The sequence below is a fragment of the Chiloscyllium punctatum genome, chromosome 41 (genome assembly GCF_047496795.1).
Source record: "Chiloscyllium punctatum isolate Juve2018m chromosome 41, sChiPun1.3, whole genome shotgun sequence".
Taxonomy (NCBI): Eukaryota; Metazoa; Chordata; class Chondrichthyes; order Orectolobiformes; family Hemiscylliidae; genus Chiloscyllium; species Chiloscyllium punctatum.
The window spans coordinates 12,658,954-12,678,398 of NC_092779.1; the positions used below are offsets into that span (position 1 = coordinate 12,658,954).

A 19,445-nucleotide genomic window follows, 5' to 3' on the forward strand; every position below is an offset into this window, starting at 1 on the left:
GTATAATCAAAAGGAAAGTCTTGTTTTATGTAGTGTCTCTGACAACCTCAGGATATCTCAAAAGCACTTTAGAGATTATGAAGAATTTCTTATGTATTATAAAGTAGAAATCATAGCAGCCAATTTCTGCACAGCAAACTCCCACAAACAGATTTGACAAGGATACAGTTCTTTATATTTTTACAATAGTGGAATTTTGACTAAGGTATAAGTATTTATCCATTAGGGATAAAACATCTTTCTTTTTCTTGAGTTAACACCATGGTATCACTTGCATCCACTAAAGGATGAACAAGGCCCCAGGTCCACACTTCACCTAAATCAAAACAAAGCTTGTTGCTTGCAGTTCAGAAACAAAATCTATATTTACTGTTTCAATTCTATACAGTAAGTAATTGGAGCATATTTATAATGGTAACAATGCATTTAATACAAAAGTAAAATTCATTTAAGTATAAGCTTATTTATTTGGGCAGAAAAATAATTCTGATTGCTGGATCAAGTTAACACCTTCAGGCAAGAATAAAAAGCAATTTTACAAACTCCCCCAAAATATTGTAAAATGTTCATCATTTTTTGGAGGCAAAGAATTTATAGCAGGCCATCCTATGTCAGGTTCTGGATTAGTGGTGCTGGAAGAGCACAGCAGTTCAGGCAGCATCCAAGTAGCTTTGAAATCTACGTTTCGGGCAAAAGCCCTTCATCAGGAATAAAGGCAGTGAGCCTGAAGCGTGGAGAGATAAGCTAGAGGAGGGTGGGGGTGGGGAAAAAGTTTATCCTATGTCAGGGTTACTGCTCCACACATAAGCCACATCCCATTCTTTTACTTTGTCCTAGCTTATATGTTCTTCGATTCATTTCTCCTTTAGGTGCTTATCTATCTTTACCTTAAATGTATCTACACCATTTGCCTGTATTGGACCATATGTTGGTGAGTTTCATATTTTCAATACACCAAGTTGTTCAAGGGGCTCTTGGAGCACAGTGATAGTGTTTCCACTTCTGGGTCAGGAAACCAGAGTTCAAGTCCCATGTTAAGTGTATAATAACATCACTGAACAGTTGATTAGAAGATATCTTGTTAAAGCAATGCATCTAACTTTGGCCCAGAAAGGGAACAATTTAAAATAAATCTCCTCTATTTTCTATCGTACAGCAAACTTTGTTTTAATCAGCACTTTGTCACCTGGCAGTCTTGATAAAGCAGAAAAAAAACACGATCTACTGTGATGTCCGAGTGATGTGTATACCCCTCCATTACGTTCCTATTACTTACCGGGTGTTTTTACATTGATTTTAGAAGGTCTGCTGATGTTTTTACATTGTTTTTTTGAGAGACGGTGACATCTTGAAGCTTTGCTTGGTCAGGGTTTACAACAGTTTTGCATACCTCTTTATTATCTGGAATATTTGATCAACCAGCACCATCCTGGTCCCATGCTGTTCAGTCTTTCCTGTTAGTTGTACCTTCTCAGTTCTAGGATCACTCTAGTAAATCATTTCTGAATTTCAGCCAGTGCTTCTCTATCTTCCTGATGAGACCAGAATTGTGTACAGTGTTCAGAGTGTTTTTTAATCAAGGTCCTACAGAAGTTTGAAATATTTCTCTGCTTTCAATTTATCTGGAAAATGGACTCCAATTTTTGAGAGAGTTTATTCCTTTTTAAAAAACAGTTACCAATCTGTAATGACACTTTTAGTGAATTGCGTATCCATACTCTTAGATCCCTCTCCTCTACTTTCTTAGTTTCTAAGAATTAGGCAATCTCCTTATTCCTACAAATATGTACCATCTCCATTATCAACAATGAAATTCATTTTCCACTTGCAAGGCCATTCTACTGATTTGATAACATCTATCTGTACTTTGATAGTGTTTCTTCTGTATTAAACTTTACCATACCACCTCACATACATATATTCTTCAAAGCCTAAAATTTTAACTGGCTTCCTTACCTCTCTTAACCTCTACCCACTGTGACATTTGTCCTTTAGACAGCTCAGAAAGCTGTTCTTTCAGCTTCTTGATTTCTGCCTGTAGCTGGGGAATGTTGCCTTGAGTATCTTCATTTACTATGGCCTACAACAAAAGGTGAATAAGTTGATGTTACATCAATCAACAGCTTCACAGTAACCCATCAATAAAAACAAGGCACCAAATTATAAAAAGTCCTTACACAGCATTATCCATCTTCAGGCTTGGCTGACTATAAAGTTAAAACAAATATTGAAAAACAACCATTTTGTTCATAAGAGAGCATCTGCATGGATCATTACTGCTCAATTTCAAAATACTGAAACTAAATAGAAAGCCTAAAGGGATCATAACATTTCCAGGCATAAACATTACTCTTCACATTTTGTTATTTTAACATTATTTTCCCTGCACTCTTCCAAAACAACATTTGTTTTTGAAAGAATACATGACAGCAGGCTATTTAACTGACAGACACTGGAACCAAGCACATACACAAGTATTTTCCTTCCATCAATAGTCACTGGATATAATCTGGAACGGGACCATCTATTTCTCAGCCATAGTCTGGATTCTGAAACCAACCGTAAGACTTCTAAGGCTGCCCTAGTTGATTCAATCTACTATGGGACTAAACTTTCTTGGGGTTATATGGTTCAACTAGCCCATAACCAGATAAACAATTAGGGAGGCTGTTACATGGTCACAATTACATAAGACATATAACCATTACTTCATTAACTAATATTAAACACCAACATTGAACAGATTTTTAAAAAACTTCAACTCACTTTATTTTTGATTAGCTTAGCTCTACGAGCAAACTGAAGGGTGGAGAGTGTTTCACCAAAACATCGTGACCCAGGATGAACATTTGCAATAATATAAGTCTTCGCATTTCCTCCAAGAGAGTCCTGCAACAAATGTTTTATTTAACCAGTTGATAGTTCAGCTTTTTTTTTCCATAACAGTAGCAGGTAACCAATTCACCCAATAATTTGCTATCCATTGATATCTCAAAACTTCTAGAATATTAATCAGTACAAGTTGTTGAAATTTTACCTAAGATTCATTTATCCAAAAGCACAGTTTCAAATTTGCTAACAAGGCTCTAAAAATCTGTCCTTTTTCAAAATTATGTTTTTGATTAATGGCACATCGTCTTTAACTGATAAAATTTCCAAGAAATGATCAACAATCAAATGTTTACATTACCCTCAGCAAGAATGTCAGCTTAGAATCTCGGTAACAGATGTGGCGGCTTTTCCCATTAGCAAGATCAACAAGGCCCATAATAACATGTCCCAGACAACTCAGTGATCGGTTTATACTACTTGCCTCCTAAAAGGTGCAGAAACAAAAAGTAACAATTTTAAAAAAAATGTCTATTTTTAATCTCCTGATCTTCAAATAATGCAGGCTGATTAAACTTTCAATTAGCCACAAAAATTTACTAAAAGATAATTTGAATAATTTTTAGATTGCAATCAAGACTTATCCAGATGCCATGCGAATTTTATTGCAAAGACAGTTTCGTTTTGCACTTGTTCAACCCCAAATCTATATGCAGGGATGGAGTTTACAGGGAATTGTGGTTCTCGTTCTCTCTGGCTAAAAAGTCAGGAGGGAAACCAACTCTCAAATCTGAGGGCTGATGACAGCTTACCTTTAACCGAAGCCCTTCAGCATGTGTATCTTTCTGTCGTTCTGACCCTGCCAAATCAACTAGATTCAACTGCGATGTTCGGATGTTAACTAGGTTGTTGATCTTTTCCTTTGACTGTATTGTAACTGAGAAGACAGCATGAGACCGTGATGATTCTCGGTTCATTGAAGTGGAAGCTACACTTCTGTTGCGCCAACCCATGGATAACACCTATCAGGAATGAGAAAAACATAAGAACATACAAACTAGGAGCAGGAGTAGGCCATCTGGCCCTTCAAGCCTGCTATGCTATTCAATAAGATCATGGCTGATCTTTTTGTGGACTCAACTCCACTTACTCGCCCTCTCACCGTAACCCTTAGTCCCTTCATTGTTCAAATAAAATCTTAGCTTTAAAAATGTTTACTGAAGTAGCGTCAACTAGTTCACTGAGCAGGGAATTCCATGGATTTACAACCCTCTGCGTGAAGATGTTCCTTCTCAATTCAATCCTAAATCTGCTTCCCCTAATTTTGAGGCTCTTGTCCGAGTTTCACCCACCAGTGGAATCATCCTCTCCATGTCTATCTTATCCATCTCCTTCATAATTTTATACGTTTCCATAAGATTCCCCTTTGTTCTTCTAGCTTCCAATGAATATAATCCCAGTCCACTCAGTCTCTCTTCAGAAGCCAACCCCCTCAACTCTGGAATCAACCTAGTGAACCTCCTTTGCACCCTCTCAGTGCCAGTATATCCTTTCTCAGGTAAGGAGACCAAAATTGCACACAGTACTCCAGGCGTGGCCTCACCAACACCCTATACAGCTGCAACATAACATCTCTGCTTTTAAACTAAGCCCTTTTGCAATGGAAGGACAAAATTCCATTTGCCTTCCAAATTAGATTAGATTAGATTACTTACAGTGTGGAAACAGGCCCTTCGGCCCAACAAGTCCACACCAATCCGCCGAAGCCATTCTCCTACATTTACCCCTTCACCTAACACTACGGGCAATTTAGCATGGCCAATTCACCTAACCTGCACATTTTTGGATTGTGGGAGGAAACCGGAGCACCCGGAGGAAACCCACGTAGACACGGGGAGAATGTGCAAACTCCACACAGAGAGTTGCCTGAGGCAGGAATTGAACCCAGGCTCTGGCGCTGTGAGGCAGCAGTGCTAACCACTGTGCCACCGTGCCGCCCACAAAATTACTTGTACCTGAAGCCAACCTTCTGTGATTCATGCACAAGGTCACCCAGGTCCCTCTGCACAGCAGCATACAGCAACTTTTTACCATTCAAATAATAGTCCTTTTTACTGTTACTCCTACCAAAATGGATGAAATTTCATTCCTCACATTATGACCACAATCCTGCATATTTGTTCAAAAGGATTATATTTAAAATTGCTACTGTATTCATTTATTTTTCTATTCGAATCCCAATCTAATAGAATCACTTTAACATCTTGTTTCTTAAAACTGTGGTTATCACATTGCATAATTAAAACCTGGGTTTTCATAACAAACAGGATAAAACAAATTTATGGTCAATTATGGTTCATGTAATAAAGTAAAAACAAACTTGCAAATCTTAAAAATGCTTCAGCAAGTTTGTACAACAGCCCTCTTCAACATAATCAATGGATTAATGCCATTCCTGTAGTTTCCATGATAATTTATGTATAAAGAGTAGTTTTAATCATGCACAGACGCTTACACATCAACAAGTAATCTATTGCAGCATGATTCACTGTAACTGAGAATATGATAAAATATGATGTACTTTCACCACAGATACTATTCATTATTTAATGAACTCAATCCATTAGAAAACACCTGGATATAGAAACAATCCTCCTTGAAAATGACAATCTGCCAAAAAGTGATCTGGTAAATTATAATGGTGATCATAACTAAACAAAGTACATAGCAATTTGGATCATTGTATTTTTAAAATACAATCTGTTTGGACATGTTGTTACAACTGTGGCAGTGAAGAGATGTTAAAATTACCTGATAGGCCTCAGCTGCTGAAGTTATAACTTGTTCGACTACCCCTTCCACAAAGACACCAGTTTTTATATTTTCTCGAAGAAATAAGCCTGTTGAAGCAGGGTCTAACAGATCAAATATTTGTTCGTTGTAAATCTCAATAAAGGAGCACTTGCACAGAAAATCCTTGCCTTCACCACTCTGTTAAAGAATACAGAATTAGACTATGAAACTTTAAAAAAATGTAATTTAACGGCTTGTCTTAGTTGATGGCTTTCTCAGCTGTGGCTGGAGGTCTTGTAACTGAGTATGTATCATCCCTGCTACTGTGCCAGAATCGTCAGGTTAAAGTCCCACTCTAAAACTTATTGGCCACAGAAGGAACATTAATGATGAGGTTCAACAGGTTGATAATTATCCTGCTCACCCTTTCAAATCTTCCCTATCGTTCAACAAGGAAAATATACTTGGCATTAAAATCAAACTAACCATCAATCAGTCTCTGGCCCAGAAGGTGCACATTCAAACATAAGACTTAAGATTTGCAGTCCACAGTAGCATTGAAAGAATGTATGCTCTCAGAGATACTATGTTTTAGATGAGGCATTATATTGAAATGCTCAGCTGTAACAGAGGAACTGGCAAAGAACAGAGTCGTGTGTCTTAGCCAACATCATCCCTCAAATAATAACAAAAACAAATGCGCACATCATTATGAGTATGTTTATCTCTGCAAATTATGGTAATTCACTAAAGTGTTGAGAAGTATTTTAAATCTGACACTTCACACTATTTTAAAAACAATAAAAAGTAAATGTAAACAAGTGCTTAAAATTGTGAAAAATACCTTTTCCTTTTCCCGACTGATTAAGTAAAAGAGGTATTCAAAACTGCGAGGAATTACACCTCTTAAATTATGAGTGAAGTTATCAGAATCATCAGATGGACCTGAAAACACAAACCACAATGTTTATTACTAGATATAAAATTTAATGTCCGTAAATATGGTTGAAGAAAACAAATTATATGCCAAAGGTTAATTTTTGAATGACAATAGACTGACCATAGAATCACACTGCACAATTACTTATACATTAATCAGGCTTTATTCTCAACTGCCTTAATTAGAAAATTAAGCCTTTCAAAATTATTCCCATCATTTAGCTATGGGTTTTAGTACAAGCAAGTCAATGTCTGACAAAAAATTGCATTTATACAGCTCTTTTTATACTCTTGATTATATTCTAGAAATAATATTTAAAGGATCACAAAATAACATGTCACCATATTGTAACATTACAAGTTAAAAAGCATATCTTAATGCTTTCTTATAAGGTTTTTGTGAATTATACCTAATAATAGGTTAAATTGGCAATATGGATTTTCGAATTAGATTGGTAAATCACATCTTCCATCACCTGACAGAGTAAAATACAAAAATGTTCAAAATTGTCTACGCACCTAACATTGTGAATGTCTTTCCTGAACCAGTTTGTCCACTAAGAAAAAAAATAGTTTTCATTAATCACTTTGCAATGTTGATATGCACAATTCAATATTTTATGTTGCTGAGAATTTTTAAACAGTCTAAAAGTTTAGCCAGCTTTCCTTGTTCAATAGAACATATGAGATTAACAACTGTTTCAAATTCCACTGCTGACTCATTTTTAACAAACCACTTGAAAAATCACCCATTTCAGATTCAAAAAGCAACAAAACATCAAAAAGAAACAGAGTTGGAGAAAGTAAAAAAGATACACCAGAAAAGGAGCAGATTGCTGACAGAGATGATTGAAGTCATAAAGTTAAATTTATAATTTAGGTTTTTAACTTAATACATAGTGGAATGGCAGCCAATGCAGTTTTGCAAGGGTGGGGGTAATGGACAAACAAGTCTTGATGTATGACAGGAAATGAACATTTGCATTTTGGACAAAAAAAAGAATTCATGTAGTGAGGATTAAAAAACATTGCAATAAAACTGTTGGAATCATTGCACTTGGAGGTGAACAAAAGCATGGATTAGATTTCCAGAAGTGGCAGTGGGGCAATGTTGTGGAGATAGAAAGAAGCTCTTGTTCTTGACAAGGACAAGGCTGTTGTGTTTGGAGTTCGCATGAGTGTTGAACATGCTGCAACACCACACCACAACTTCTTCCAGCTTAGGTTACAGTACAAATCTCTGTTAGAACATACAAATAACGACTGATCTCAGGAATGCCACTTAAAGAAAATTTGATGCATTTACAAAACAGACTAATGATACCATATTGCAATCATCCAGTAAAGTGGGTAGATATCTGTTCTAAAGGTAAACAATGATTGCATTAGAAAAAGAACACTTACCCAAAGTTTCCAACATGAACATCGATATTCTTAGACTAGCTTCATGTCTGCATTCCTACAAATCTATCCCAGTCTAGAATATTCTACATTCCATCAATAAACTATGGTCAATTAGATTACAAATGGAATAGTTGAGTACTGCTGATCCAAACACTGGCAAAAAGATAACTCATCCAACACTTGCTACTGACACGGCAAAAACGAATTCTGACTGGAATTACACTGAACAGCTAAAAGCAAAACCTTTAATGATTAGGACAATTAGACTGAATGAATCCCAGCAACAAACTTGATTTTTTTTAACCACTTCATTATAATCTGATTATGATGCAGAACAACAATTATAACTCGTCAGTAAACCAATTACTTCATTGTAAAATAATTTACAAATTACTTACTAGGCAAAAATTGTACCATTGTATCCGTTCATGCAGGACTCAATAGTGCCCCGAGCCACAGCTGAAAACACTGCTTCCTGCAGAATGATGGTAAGAAAATGCATATTTAAGATTCAACATTTTCAGGACACATGAATCATTTTGTAACACTGCATCTTTTTATTTGAAATAATTTAATTGGAACAGCATAGATAGGTAATAAACGCTGATTTAGCTAGAGATGACCACACCCCATGAACAAAAAAAATTAGTATAGCTTTAAAACAATATTTATCCCTCAACACAAAAACCTGGTCATTATCAGAATTGCTGTTTGTGGTACATGGCTGTGGACAAGCTAGCTGCTACATTTCCCATATTGCAACAGTAACACTAAGAAAATCACTTAATTGGTTGTAAAGACCTTTGAACATTCTTAGGTTGTGAAAAGGGCTGCAAAAATGCAGGCAACAGTGGTTTTTTTTAAACCTAGCAAAATAGCTAACAACATTCCCACCTTTCAACTGTGAAGGCCTATCTTCAAAGTACTCAACTATTATCTCAGTAATAACAGGATTATGTTTTTTGAAGTTGTGGTTGACCTGGAACAGTACACAATGGTATGGATGCTTGTGGAGCAGAGAATCATCAGTCAATGTTTAAAATGACATGGGGAAAGGGGAGAAAGATATCTCAAAAATATATCAGTAAGAAACACCAGACGCAACCTCTCAGCCTGGCAGTGAAAGCTGTGAGATTGTGTCCAAATAACGACAGAAATCAGTGAGTGGCAAAATAATAGCCTCTTTTATTCAGCAATTACAGCAAAAGCTCGAGGGGGCAATAGAACCCCAAAATACAGTTCTTACAAGAGCCCCTTATACAGAGTTCTTAAATATATTAAAATTCCAATACTATGACATTACATTGTTTTATCTATACTACATAAAGGTTTGAAGGGCTTCAGTCCTGAGAGACAGAAGATGGGTTAAAACATGCTAAATGTTGGCTACTACTTCTGGTGGGATTAAGAGTGCCTGTCTGGACTGCTTGCATAATTAAGAGGTCTTAGTCCTTTTGTCTTTTAAGTTAGTAAATATTCTCAAAAATACTAGACCTATATGCTCTCAATAAGTTAAAAATTGTACCTATACTTAATAAAAGAATAAAGAGTATTAAACTGATTATCACGGCTGGTTGTGAGATTTGTTTACTATTCGCCAGTATGAGTTTCACTCAGGCATGCAATTTCATGGAAGCCTGTTTTGTTACTTAGTTTCTGAAAGGAATAATATTGTACAGGTACTTACTAACTGGGGAATCTATTCAGGTCCAGAAGATGGTTGTTAAGGGCTGATCAATATTATAATATTTCGTGGAGATTTGATGGGGATGGTATTGTTCTGTAAGCTACACTTAATCAGAGGTAAACACTGCTTGTAGCTAATAAGGTGTGAAAATGCAGTAATGGTTTTGCAAGGGCTGTTTGATTAGAAAGGGTTGTTTTGATTTGGATAGTAACATATGCTACAGAACTGCTGTTTTATGAATGAATGAAACTGTGTTGTAGTAATTAACAGGTTAGTAAAGGGTTATGAATGAACAAACAGGAACCTGGTATATTATTGAATATAGTGAGCTGGTGAGTGAGTTAATAAAGATAACCTATAACACAATATTGCACAACACAATATCTCACAAAACAATGCAAGCTAATTAAGTTGAAATTTTACATATAAATAAACATGGACCATTGTTAGAATTTCTGGGGTAAATTTTTGTTTAAAAAGTGCAATTAATACATTGTAATGTTCAACAATACTTTTCAGAACACTTTTATCTGCTGCCTGAAATGACAATGGGACGTTTTCATCCATGCAAAGCACATAATAAACAATCTAGCTGGACCAGTCAGGAGAAGCAAGATGATACGGTTCAAGCGTGGCAAAGAACTTAAAATTAAGAACACTTTCATGTTTCCTCTCCACGCATCATTTGTCAACGTTATGACATTAAAATTGATATTTATTCACTATAGAACTCCAGGTTTCATGTTATCTCTACAGTACCTGGGTAGTGTCCACATCAGCCACATGATCGTATGTGAAGATCCTGGCATCAGGTTTTGAATTAAGACGAATAGTGGTTGATGAGGTAACTGCCAAACACAGTCCTTGATCTCCATCTGTAAACAATTCTGTGTTCTTTGCTGGTGGTCGCACTCTTACATAGACCTTGATAGAATCACCTTCAGCACTGCAGTGACAAAACTTCAAATTGCAAAGTATTCTCCAATTCAAATATTACCAACAATTGAATTTTTAAAAAATATTGTCAGACTACATTTACTTTGGATTTCAACTTTTACTGATTTAACAAAGAAAATGGTTTTAAAGATGAAAGCCCCAGGACATCATTTCAAGTGTGCATTGATCAGAATGAAAACAACTAAAAGAAGATTAATGATATTTAGAAAATGCATCACTTTTGAATTCAAGTTTCAGTCCAGTCAGTACCCCATTGCTCAGTATACGTATAGTGTTGATTCATTCCAACCAGGATAAATCCAGATTCAATTGCCAATATGGCCTTATTAAATTAGAAATAAATCCAACAAAACTAGATTGCCCTCAGTCAAAGGCTGGGGGGTAAAATAGGTTTAAATAAAATGTTATCCTGAAATTAAAACATTTTCTGATTTTATTTCAGATTTGCCATTTTTGAGATTTGTAGCTCAGGTTGCGGTTCAGGTTGTAAGTTTGCTCTCTGAGCTGGTAGGTTTGTTACCATGCTAGGTATCATCATCAGTGAGCTTCCATTGAAGCACTGGTGTTCTGTCTGCTTTCTATTTGTGTGTATCTTGGTCAGTTACGGTGGGTGATATCATTTCCAGTTCCTTTTCTCAGAGGTTGGTAAATGGGGTCCAAATCAATGTGTTTATTGATGGAGTTCCAGTTTGAATGGCAGGCCTCATGGAATTCCCACGCATCTTTGTTTAGCCTGTCCTAGGATGAATATGTTGTCCCAGTTGAAGTGGTGTCCTTCTTTGCCTGTGTGTAAGGATACTAGTGATAGCTGATCATGTCTTTTGGTGGCTAGTTGGTGCTCGCGTATCCTGGTGGCTAGTTTCCTGCCCGTCTGTCTGGTGTATTGTTTTGTTGCAGTCCTTGCAGGATGTTATGTATATGACATTCATTTTGCTGGCTGTTGGTACAAGGTCCTTTTGGTTCATCAGTAGCTGTTTCAGTGTGTTGGTAGGATTGTGGGCTACATTGATGGAGTAGTCTAGTCATGTCACAGATGTCCACATCTCAGGAATTCCTTGAGGCCTGGCATTTAAACCAGAACAACAATCAATAAATACATCGATTAGGACCCCATCTCGAAACCTTTGAGTAAAATAACCAGAAATTATATCACCACCGTAACAGACTAAGACACATAAGTATAAAGCAGGACAGAACACCAGCACTCCAATGGAGGCTCACTGCTGTTGCCGAGCATGGTGACAAAACGTCTGAGAACAAACTTACCAGTTCAGCAAGCAAACTTACAATCTTTATTTCAGATTTCCAATATCCACTATTTGCTTTTGGCTTGTGGAACTGCATTTTTCTCTTCCAGCAGACATTGGATGAAAATCTCTCTTCGTCCAAATCCTAGACAATGCAACATTGACCACAGCCAACTTGTAATTTAAAAGACCAAGGATAACAAGTGTACGATATGCAGGAAATAATGCGACATTACTTTGTTCCATTCAAAAATAATTGCTTACCTTGGTAATTGAGCAGAAGACATATCCATAGCATCTCCTGAAGAAATACATAACAAGTCAATTGTAACAGTACAAAGGCTATTACAATCCAAATGGCGGCATTTTGTATGACACCATCAGGAGCTTAGTAACAACTTATATGGCATTGGCTGAGGCACTTTTAAATAAGGGTTTCAGGTTTTAATTTTTTTCTCTGCTCCCACTTGGCAAAACTTCCAAATGTAAATACCTCTCAGACCTTGTGGGGTTTGGGATCTTAAAGTACTTCCATCCTCTCCTTTCCCTTCTTACCCAGTGATATTTCCCTTTAACTAAGTAGGAGAAAAACCTACTTGGGTTCAGTGAGCCATTTCTCATTCAATAAATATTTCCTCAAATTCCACAAGTGTAGCGATACAAATGCCCAATTAAGAAAAGCTCGTTAATCCATTTACAAGATATATAGTGGCTTTTATAGTAGCTGTAAATGATTTCAATAAACTTCCTATAATTCAGTTATGAAGTTCTTCAATGCAAAACCACAATTTCTGATGGAGAAAGAAATAAACCTGCTCCTAACTGTAACTTTTAAATCATTCACTCTGCTCAGAATCAGAGTATAGTCCAGTACAGAAAGAAATCATTGAACCCATTCAGTCTAGGCTCCTAAATAACCATTAGCAGGAGTAAGCAATATCCAACTGCTTCAGACAAGTCCTAATCAATTTGAAACAGTCTGTGGTCCCACAATCACAACTACAAAGTATTTCTTCAATCAAACATCCTCTACCATTTCTTAGCTTCTTTTTTTAAAATCAATTCACCATCATCCTGGTGAATCAAATATACAAATATCATGGATCAAGTAAAATCTCAAAAAGTTTAGAATATGGATAAAGTGAAAACATCAAAAAGACAAATTCAACAGTAGTTAGAAGAATTCCTTAAAAAACAGGAGCAAAGATTTAAGTGAATGGTGCCACTCTGGAGTAAGTAGATAGGTTTGTCTATTTAGCACAAATAATAACAGACGATGGTAGATGTAATGTGGAAGTTAGAAGGACAGAGATTTTAAGTAGAAGACATTTTGTGAAGATAAGTTTCTTTTTGTTCACACATTCAAGCCCGTATCAGGAAAATCCTAGAAGATGCTACATTCTATCCACTTTCCTGAACCCCTCAGAAACATGGACAATAAATAAAGGTCTTGCAGAAAACAAACCTTTGAAATTTGGATGTTTAGACGCACACTAAATGCTACTCACGCCAAAAACATGACAAAGGAAGAGGTGCCTGAAATTGCAAGAGCAAAAAGAACTCTAAAAAAGGATATCCAGAAAATAAAATATTCGTCTTTCTACCAGTTGATCAGAGCTGGAAAACTCATGAAGTCAAAATGGAAGGCAACAGAAATAGGGTCAACCTATGCATGGTTGGATGAAGAGAATGACAAATGAGCATGCAATAATACAATAGCAGATCTTCCAGCAGGTGTAGCAGCAAAGAGCAGTAGTAGCAGCCACAAGTGTCCTGGCTCCTTGACCTGTTCCATTTCTTAACACAAAATTGGTTTGAAATAATTTTGTACTTTAGTTTTCATTAATACTTCAGGAATAAGCTCTTCCCCAACACTGACATGTTACTTCTAACTCTAAATTTCAATTTCCTCCACTTTCAGTCCATACATTCTACTTCAATATGCAGTATTTTAAAAGTCAAGTGTTTTGTTTTTGAAGTAGCATTATTTAACTGACATTTAATGCCTACAAGTGAAGAGACTCAATTTACAGAAAACAGAAATAATTGTCAGAGGTTAGAAATGGAAAAAAGTGAACAATGAACCTTTTACTTTGACAAGGATGCATTCCTTTTAGGATCTTCTGTAGACTCTAAAACTGTAGTCTAAGATACCGATATTTTGTCATGCAACTAATCTATAAAAGAAAGCATTAAAAGTAGATTTAGACCAATTAAATAGATGAGTTGAGGAACGGATTTTGACTTTAATATGGGTACAAATGCAAAATAATTCATCAAAATTTGGAGAGTATTCCATTTAAATGCTGTAATTGGTTCCATTGCTCAAGTTTATGCCACCAATTTATTTAACTGGGAAGAAGAGAGAAGACAGTCACTTTCATGGATTGGAAACATAGCAACTAAAGTAGGCAATTAAGTCCCTCAAATCCTATTCCATGTTTAAATTAGATCATGGTTGAATTCATTTCTTCCATATTCTTCAACATCCTTACCAAAGAAAAGACTATCACTTCTTTATGAATCAGGCCAGACCCCGTCAAAACATTTCAAGAAAATGGCCCAGACCCTAACTTTGCTGGTTGTTTTAAGCAGGTATAATGCAGATATTTCAGGAGAGATGTAGTTGGTCAAACCACTTAGTTTTAAACAAAACAGAATTTATTTACAAGATTACAAAATGAAACAAAAACAAAAGAGAACAGAATACCGAATAACTTAACATATCCAAAAACCCAACAGACTATATTAATTGATTATGCTGTTCCCAATACTTGCAAGAATCCCCATAAACACCCCTTGGCACAAAACGTAAAATCAAACACAAGGTCTTACAGGAGAGATGTCAGAGAGAGGACCAGCATGAACCTGTTTCTTTGGGTCCTGCAGCTTCACAACACAACTGCTTGCTAATCAAAACAAACCAGAGTAAAGCTGACCTGGAAGAGCTGGCCACTCCCCTTTCATTGTACAAGTTTTGTAAAAAACAACTTGAAAGCCTTTTTCCTGAGACAATATCTGCTGGCTATAATCAAACTGGCCCTAAACCCATCAAAGCCCAGACTTTTCAGAGTCTGTGTATTTTGTGACTGCCTGAGAAAAAAGCCAAGGACACCATAACCTTGTTAAAGGAGCAGCAGTGTTACACTCATGAGAAATGATCCAATATTCACAATATATTGCGGTGGCTAGTTATTGATTCCAAATGCATCTTTTTGTGGGATAAAATGCTTTGCAATTTCAGACTTAAATGAACCAGATCAAATCTTAAGATTATATTAGGCCAGATTTTCCAAGTGACAGCCAATCAGGTTGCAGCTTGGTTCCTATCTTTTTTTATTTTTAAGACAAAGTTTTGTATTTCTAGCACACAAGATTCCAATCAAGACTCTTGCAGAAACCAAGAACATACAGTGAATTCAACTGATCTCATTATGTAGGATAGTTAGCAGATGGCAAATCACAATACTTTTTCACAGTGGCTGATGCTGTGTTTTGTGGTTAAAATGTCCAGCAGGTCAGGTGAGCCACTTTGTCAAATTCTGTGAAAGTGTATGTAAGGCAAGTGCAAACTTAAGAGTGCCAGGTAAATGACTGAGAAATTAGGGTAGATTAGGATGGTTGGAGGAATCGGCTGGGTGAGAGAATTGGATCCAACAGGCAGAGGGGAAGAGGGACTTAGTCAGAGGCATGCAAGGGGGCTGGGGAAGCACAATTTGTCAATGGTAAGTTGCAGGGTTAGTTCAATAGTTACTCAAGAATTAGACAAGGTTTTTAATTGTCTAACATTTCCTAATTATCTTAACTATACCAGAATCCTCCCAAATTTTCCAATTAAATGGATATACTCAGGATTCCAGATTCACGTGATTTGCCCGTCAGAATCTTCAATTCCCTGAGACTGCTATGTAGGGAGGTACTGACATGCAACTTCCGACTGTGCTGCAGAAACGATTATTTGGTCGGCATAAAATCAGGGCTGTTGGCTTGTCAAAGTAATCTGTTAGCCACATATTTCCGACATTATTTTATATTATCTCTAACATACAGAAGTCTACAGATTTAATTTCTTACAGATCTGGCTCTTAAACAAGTTAATACAGCACAGAACACAAAGATGCAATTAGATGCTATCTTCAAAAGTGTGAGGGATGCTCAAGTGCTCTCCTCAACATAAGTAGTGGTGTGGTGGCACCTTGCATCGTCTGATTCATCATGGTGTGATGCTCCATGACATGGCGACACTGACCTTCACATTCAAGATGTGAAAAACTCAAGAATGCAAATTTTAACACTCACATTGGCCATTCCAGTTAACAGGAGCCAGCATAAATCCACTATCAGAATGAACTGAATTGTGGGATACATGCAGTATAAGAAATAGTGGCTCATTGAGCCAAAGTTCCCTGATTTTAAAACGGTGTCAACCAAATCTGCACAATGCAGACAGTTTGCGAGTTTTTTTTAAAACAATTCATTCTTTCACAAGGGCAAAAATTCCTAGGACAGTATTTATTGCCCAATTACCCTGAAGATGGCAGTACACCTTCTTGAACTGCTTCAGTCAATGTACTGTAAACATACCCATGACATTGTTAGGGAGGGAGATCTAGGACATTAAGCCAACAAGAGTGATGGGATGGTGATATAATACCAAGTCAGGGCAGTGCAGGACGTAGAGGACTTGTAAGGGGTGATGTTCCCACACATCCACTGTTTTGACTCTCTTGGATAGCAGACGCCACAGGTTTGGAAGGTGCCACTAAAGAGGGCTTGATGCATTGCTGCACTATAAGAACAAATTAAAGAATAACCTGAAGTGCGATGTGGCCACAAGTCCCAGACCCTGAAACATATTACATGGGAGGTTGAGAGATAACTTTATGGAAGTTGATAAAATAAACAGGGGTATAGATAGAGTAGTTATCTTTGCCATAGGATGGGGGATTTCAAGACTTGGGGGCATATTTTTAATGTGAGAGGACAGAGACTTTAAAAAAAAAGACACGGGGGCAGATGTTTTCACATGTGGCATGAACGTCCTGAGGAAGTTCATTGGATGTGGTACAATTATGTTTAAAAGACACTTAGATAAGTGCATGAATAGGGAAGGTTTGGAGGGATATGGGCCAAGAGAAGGCAGATGGGACTGGTTTAGTTTGGGATTATATTCTGCATGGACCGTTTGGACTGAAGAGTCTGTTTCCATGCAGTATGACTCTACGAACCAGCCCATTGAGATCTGCTGCAGAGCAATTTCATTTCTCCACTTGGCATTTCAGTAGACCAACAATTGGACAAATTAGGCATCCATAATACGTTTCCTGTCATATGAAAGTAATAGCAATACTAAAACACCATGTACACCTGTCCCTGAAGGTTTGTGTTTACCAAGCAAGCCACATCACAGCTGTCTACCATGTGTTCAGGCACAGAAATGGAGGTGGTTCTCGTGGCGCACTTCTACCTGAGCCAGGAGATCAAGGTTTAAGTCCCGTCAGTTCTGGAGGTGTGTAATAACATTTCTGAACAGGTTAATTAAAAATATCTGGCACATAAATTACCATAAAAATAATGGACAGTGTTAATATCTCTCTTATCGATACACAATTATTGAAGCAAGATAGGGGCAAATAAAAGGTTATACATGTAAATTAATTATTACTGACTGAAATACTCTGCATTTAGTCCCCTTGCTAATTGTGTTATCAATGAAATACATTGGCCAGCATGAAGTAGCTGTATTTGCAACAATACAGACAGACTAAACTCACCAGTTAGAAAATGAAGTGGGGAAGTTATTACTAAGTACTTTCTAGTCAATGTGATATGTTAGTTGCTGGCAGTTAACTTCCCTAATAATGCAAGTGAATTAATACAATTGCAGAATGTTATTCCTTCAGAGTCCAATTATCAGAGAGTTTAAAAATTTAAAGTATTTGCAAAGTTACTTTTCTGTTGTTCATTTTATTCGTGCACAAATTCAACTTTTCTTTCTCACTCTACTTCCCTTCCTGTACCTTAATTTGATATTGATTTCAAACTCAGCTTCTTTCTCAGTCCTTGTACTGTTTATTCACAATCATTCAATCTGATTTTGTTTTATGCATTCACAGGACGTGGATGTCACTGGCTTGATCACTATTTTAGTTCCCACACCTAATTGCCCAGCGGCACCTGACAGTAAACAACATTGCTGTGTGACTGAAATCATACGTAGGTCAGATAACGATGACAGATTTCCATCCTTTAAAGGACACAAGTGAATCAGATGGGTTTTTACAACATCAATGATGGCTACATGGTGGCCATTAGGCCAGCTCAAATCCAGAATTTATTAAATTCAAATTGCACCATCTGACCATGAGAGATTCAAATCCATGTCACCTGGACATTGACCTGAGGTTCTGTTTTACTCATTCAGCGACACTACTACTACGCAGCCCCCTGTCTTGACACAAGAACTGTTTGTGCTGTTCATGCATATCCTAGATCCTGCTTCTGTCACTATCATTATCTTGAGCTTTCAGCCCAACTAATGAAAGTAAATACGAAGAACAGATCCACTTATATGGTAAACTGTAGCAAATGATAAGTCACACAACACTAGGTTATAGTCCAACAGGTTAATTTAAAGTACAAGCTTTCAAAGCTGCCTGATGAAGAAACAGTGCTCTGAAAGCTTTTATTTCCAAATAAGCCTGTTGGACTATAACCTGGTGTTGTGACTTTTAACTTTGTCCACCTCAGTCCAACACTGGCACCTCCACATCATACTAAGTGATGCCAATGCCAGTCAAACACCTTGCTGAACATTCATTTGGGGGAAAGTCCTAGAAAGACAAACACTGACTATTGAAATGTAAATTAACGGAAGGTTATGATCGTTTAGTCTTAATTTTCCAACACAGGAAAATATTCAAAATTAAACAAACCTTGTTCCCACTTTTTAATAGAGGTAGCAACATTATTTCCATTAACACTGGAATCACGAGAAGTGTTAAGAATAACAACAAGCGGTGGAAATTAATCACAGAACACTCAAAAACTGACATTGCTGATAGGACTTAATTTAGATCATATTTCTTAGTCGCACTGCGTTTTGCAGCTGGTTGATAACGTTCCTGTTTCAAGGTGGAGGGGGTTTAATAGGATAAAGGCACTTTATAAATGCAAGATCCTTGCTAATGCAGATTAATTTTACCCTGGGGCGCAGAGTGAATTTCGTCAGTTTTGTTTGTGCGTTGTCTATTCATTCACTATCTTTCTGGGCAGAAGTTTATATATTAGTCCTGTCCCAGCAACAATTGCCGAGGAAGAGGAGACGACACACAAAGGGGGGAGGGGGAAAACGCAGGTCACATACTAACCTTTCCCAGTTGGAAGCATTTTCCTGCCTCTTTATGTGTGTATAGGAATACAACCAAAGTCCTTTTCTGATTAAAGTAATAAGTTTTCACTTTATCACTGTAAACATTGCTTTAAAATGGCGGCCGCCAGTTTAATTTAAATTTAGGCGCCAGCGAGAGCTCACGTGGTACTGTATGGGCGTGGGGATGGCAACGAACGTGTGATCACATGATCTGGCC

The 19,445-nt window shown here is 37.0% G+C and overlaps 1 protein-coding gene across 1 annotated transcript in view; it reads right to left on the minus strand.

The window, feature by feature from the left end:
* Nucleotides 1-19,415, minus strand: part of kif15 (kinesin family member 15) — a 78,077-nt gene extending 58,662 nt beyond the window's left edge. Inside the window, exons 1-11 of the mRNA XM_072560391.1 lie at nt 19,227-19,415; nt 12,121-12,157; nt 10,412-10,598; nt 8,364-8,440; nt 7,081-7,118; nt 6,467-6,567; nt 5,641-5,820; nt 3,642-3,851; nt 3,191-3,316; nt 2,767-2,889; nt 1,957-2,080 (exon numbers count right to left, since the gene is read on the minus strand). Coding sequence (XP_072416492.1) covers nt 1,957-2,080; nt 2,767-2,889; nt 3,191-3,316; nt 3,642-3,851; nt 5,641-5,820; nt 6,467-6,567; nt 7,081-7,118; nt 8,364-8,440; nt 10,412-10,598; nt 12,121-12,157; nt 19,227-19,245 — 1,222 coding nt within the window. The 5' untranslated portion in view covers nt 19,246-19,415. The remainder of the gene's footprint in view (nt 1-1,956; nt 2,081-2,766; nt 2,890-3,190; nt 3,317-3,641; nt 3,852-5,640; nt 5,821-6,466; nt 6,568-7,080; nt 7,119-8,363; nt 8,441-10,411; nt 10,599-12,120; nt 12,158-19,226) is intronic.
* Between the last annotated feature and the right edge of the window lie 30 nt (nt 19,416-19,445).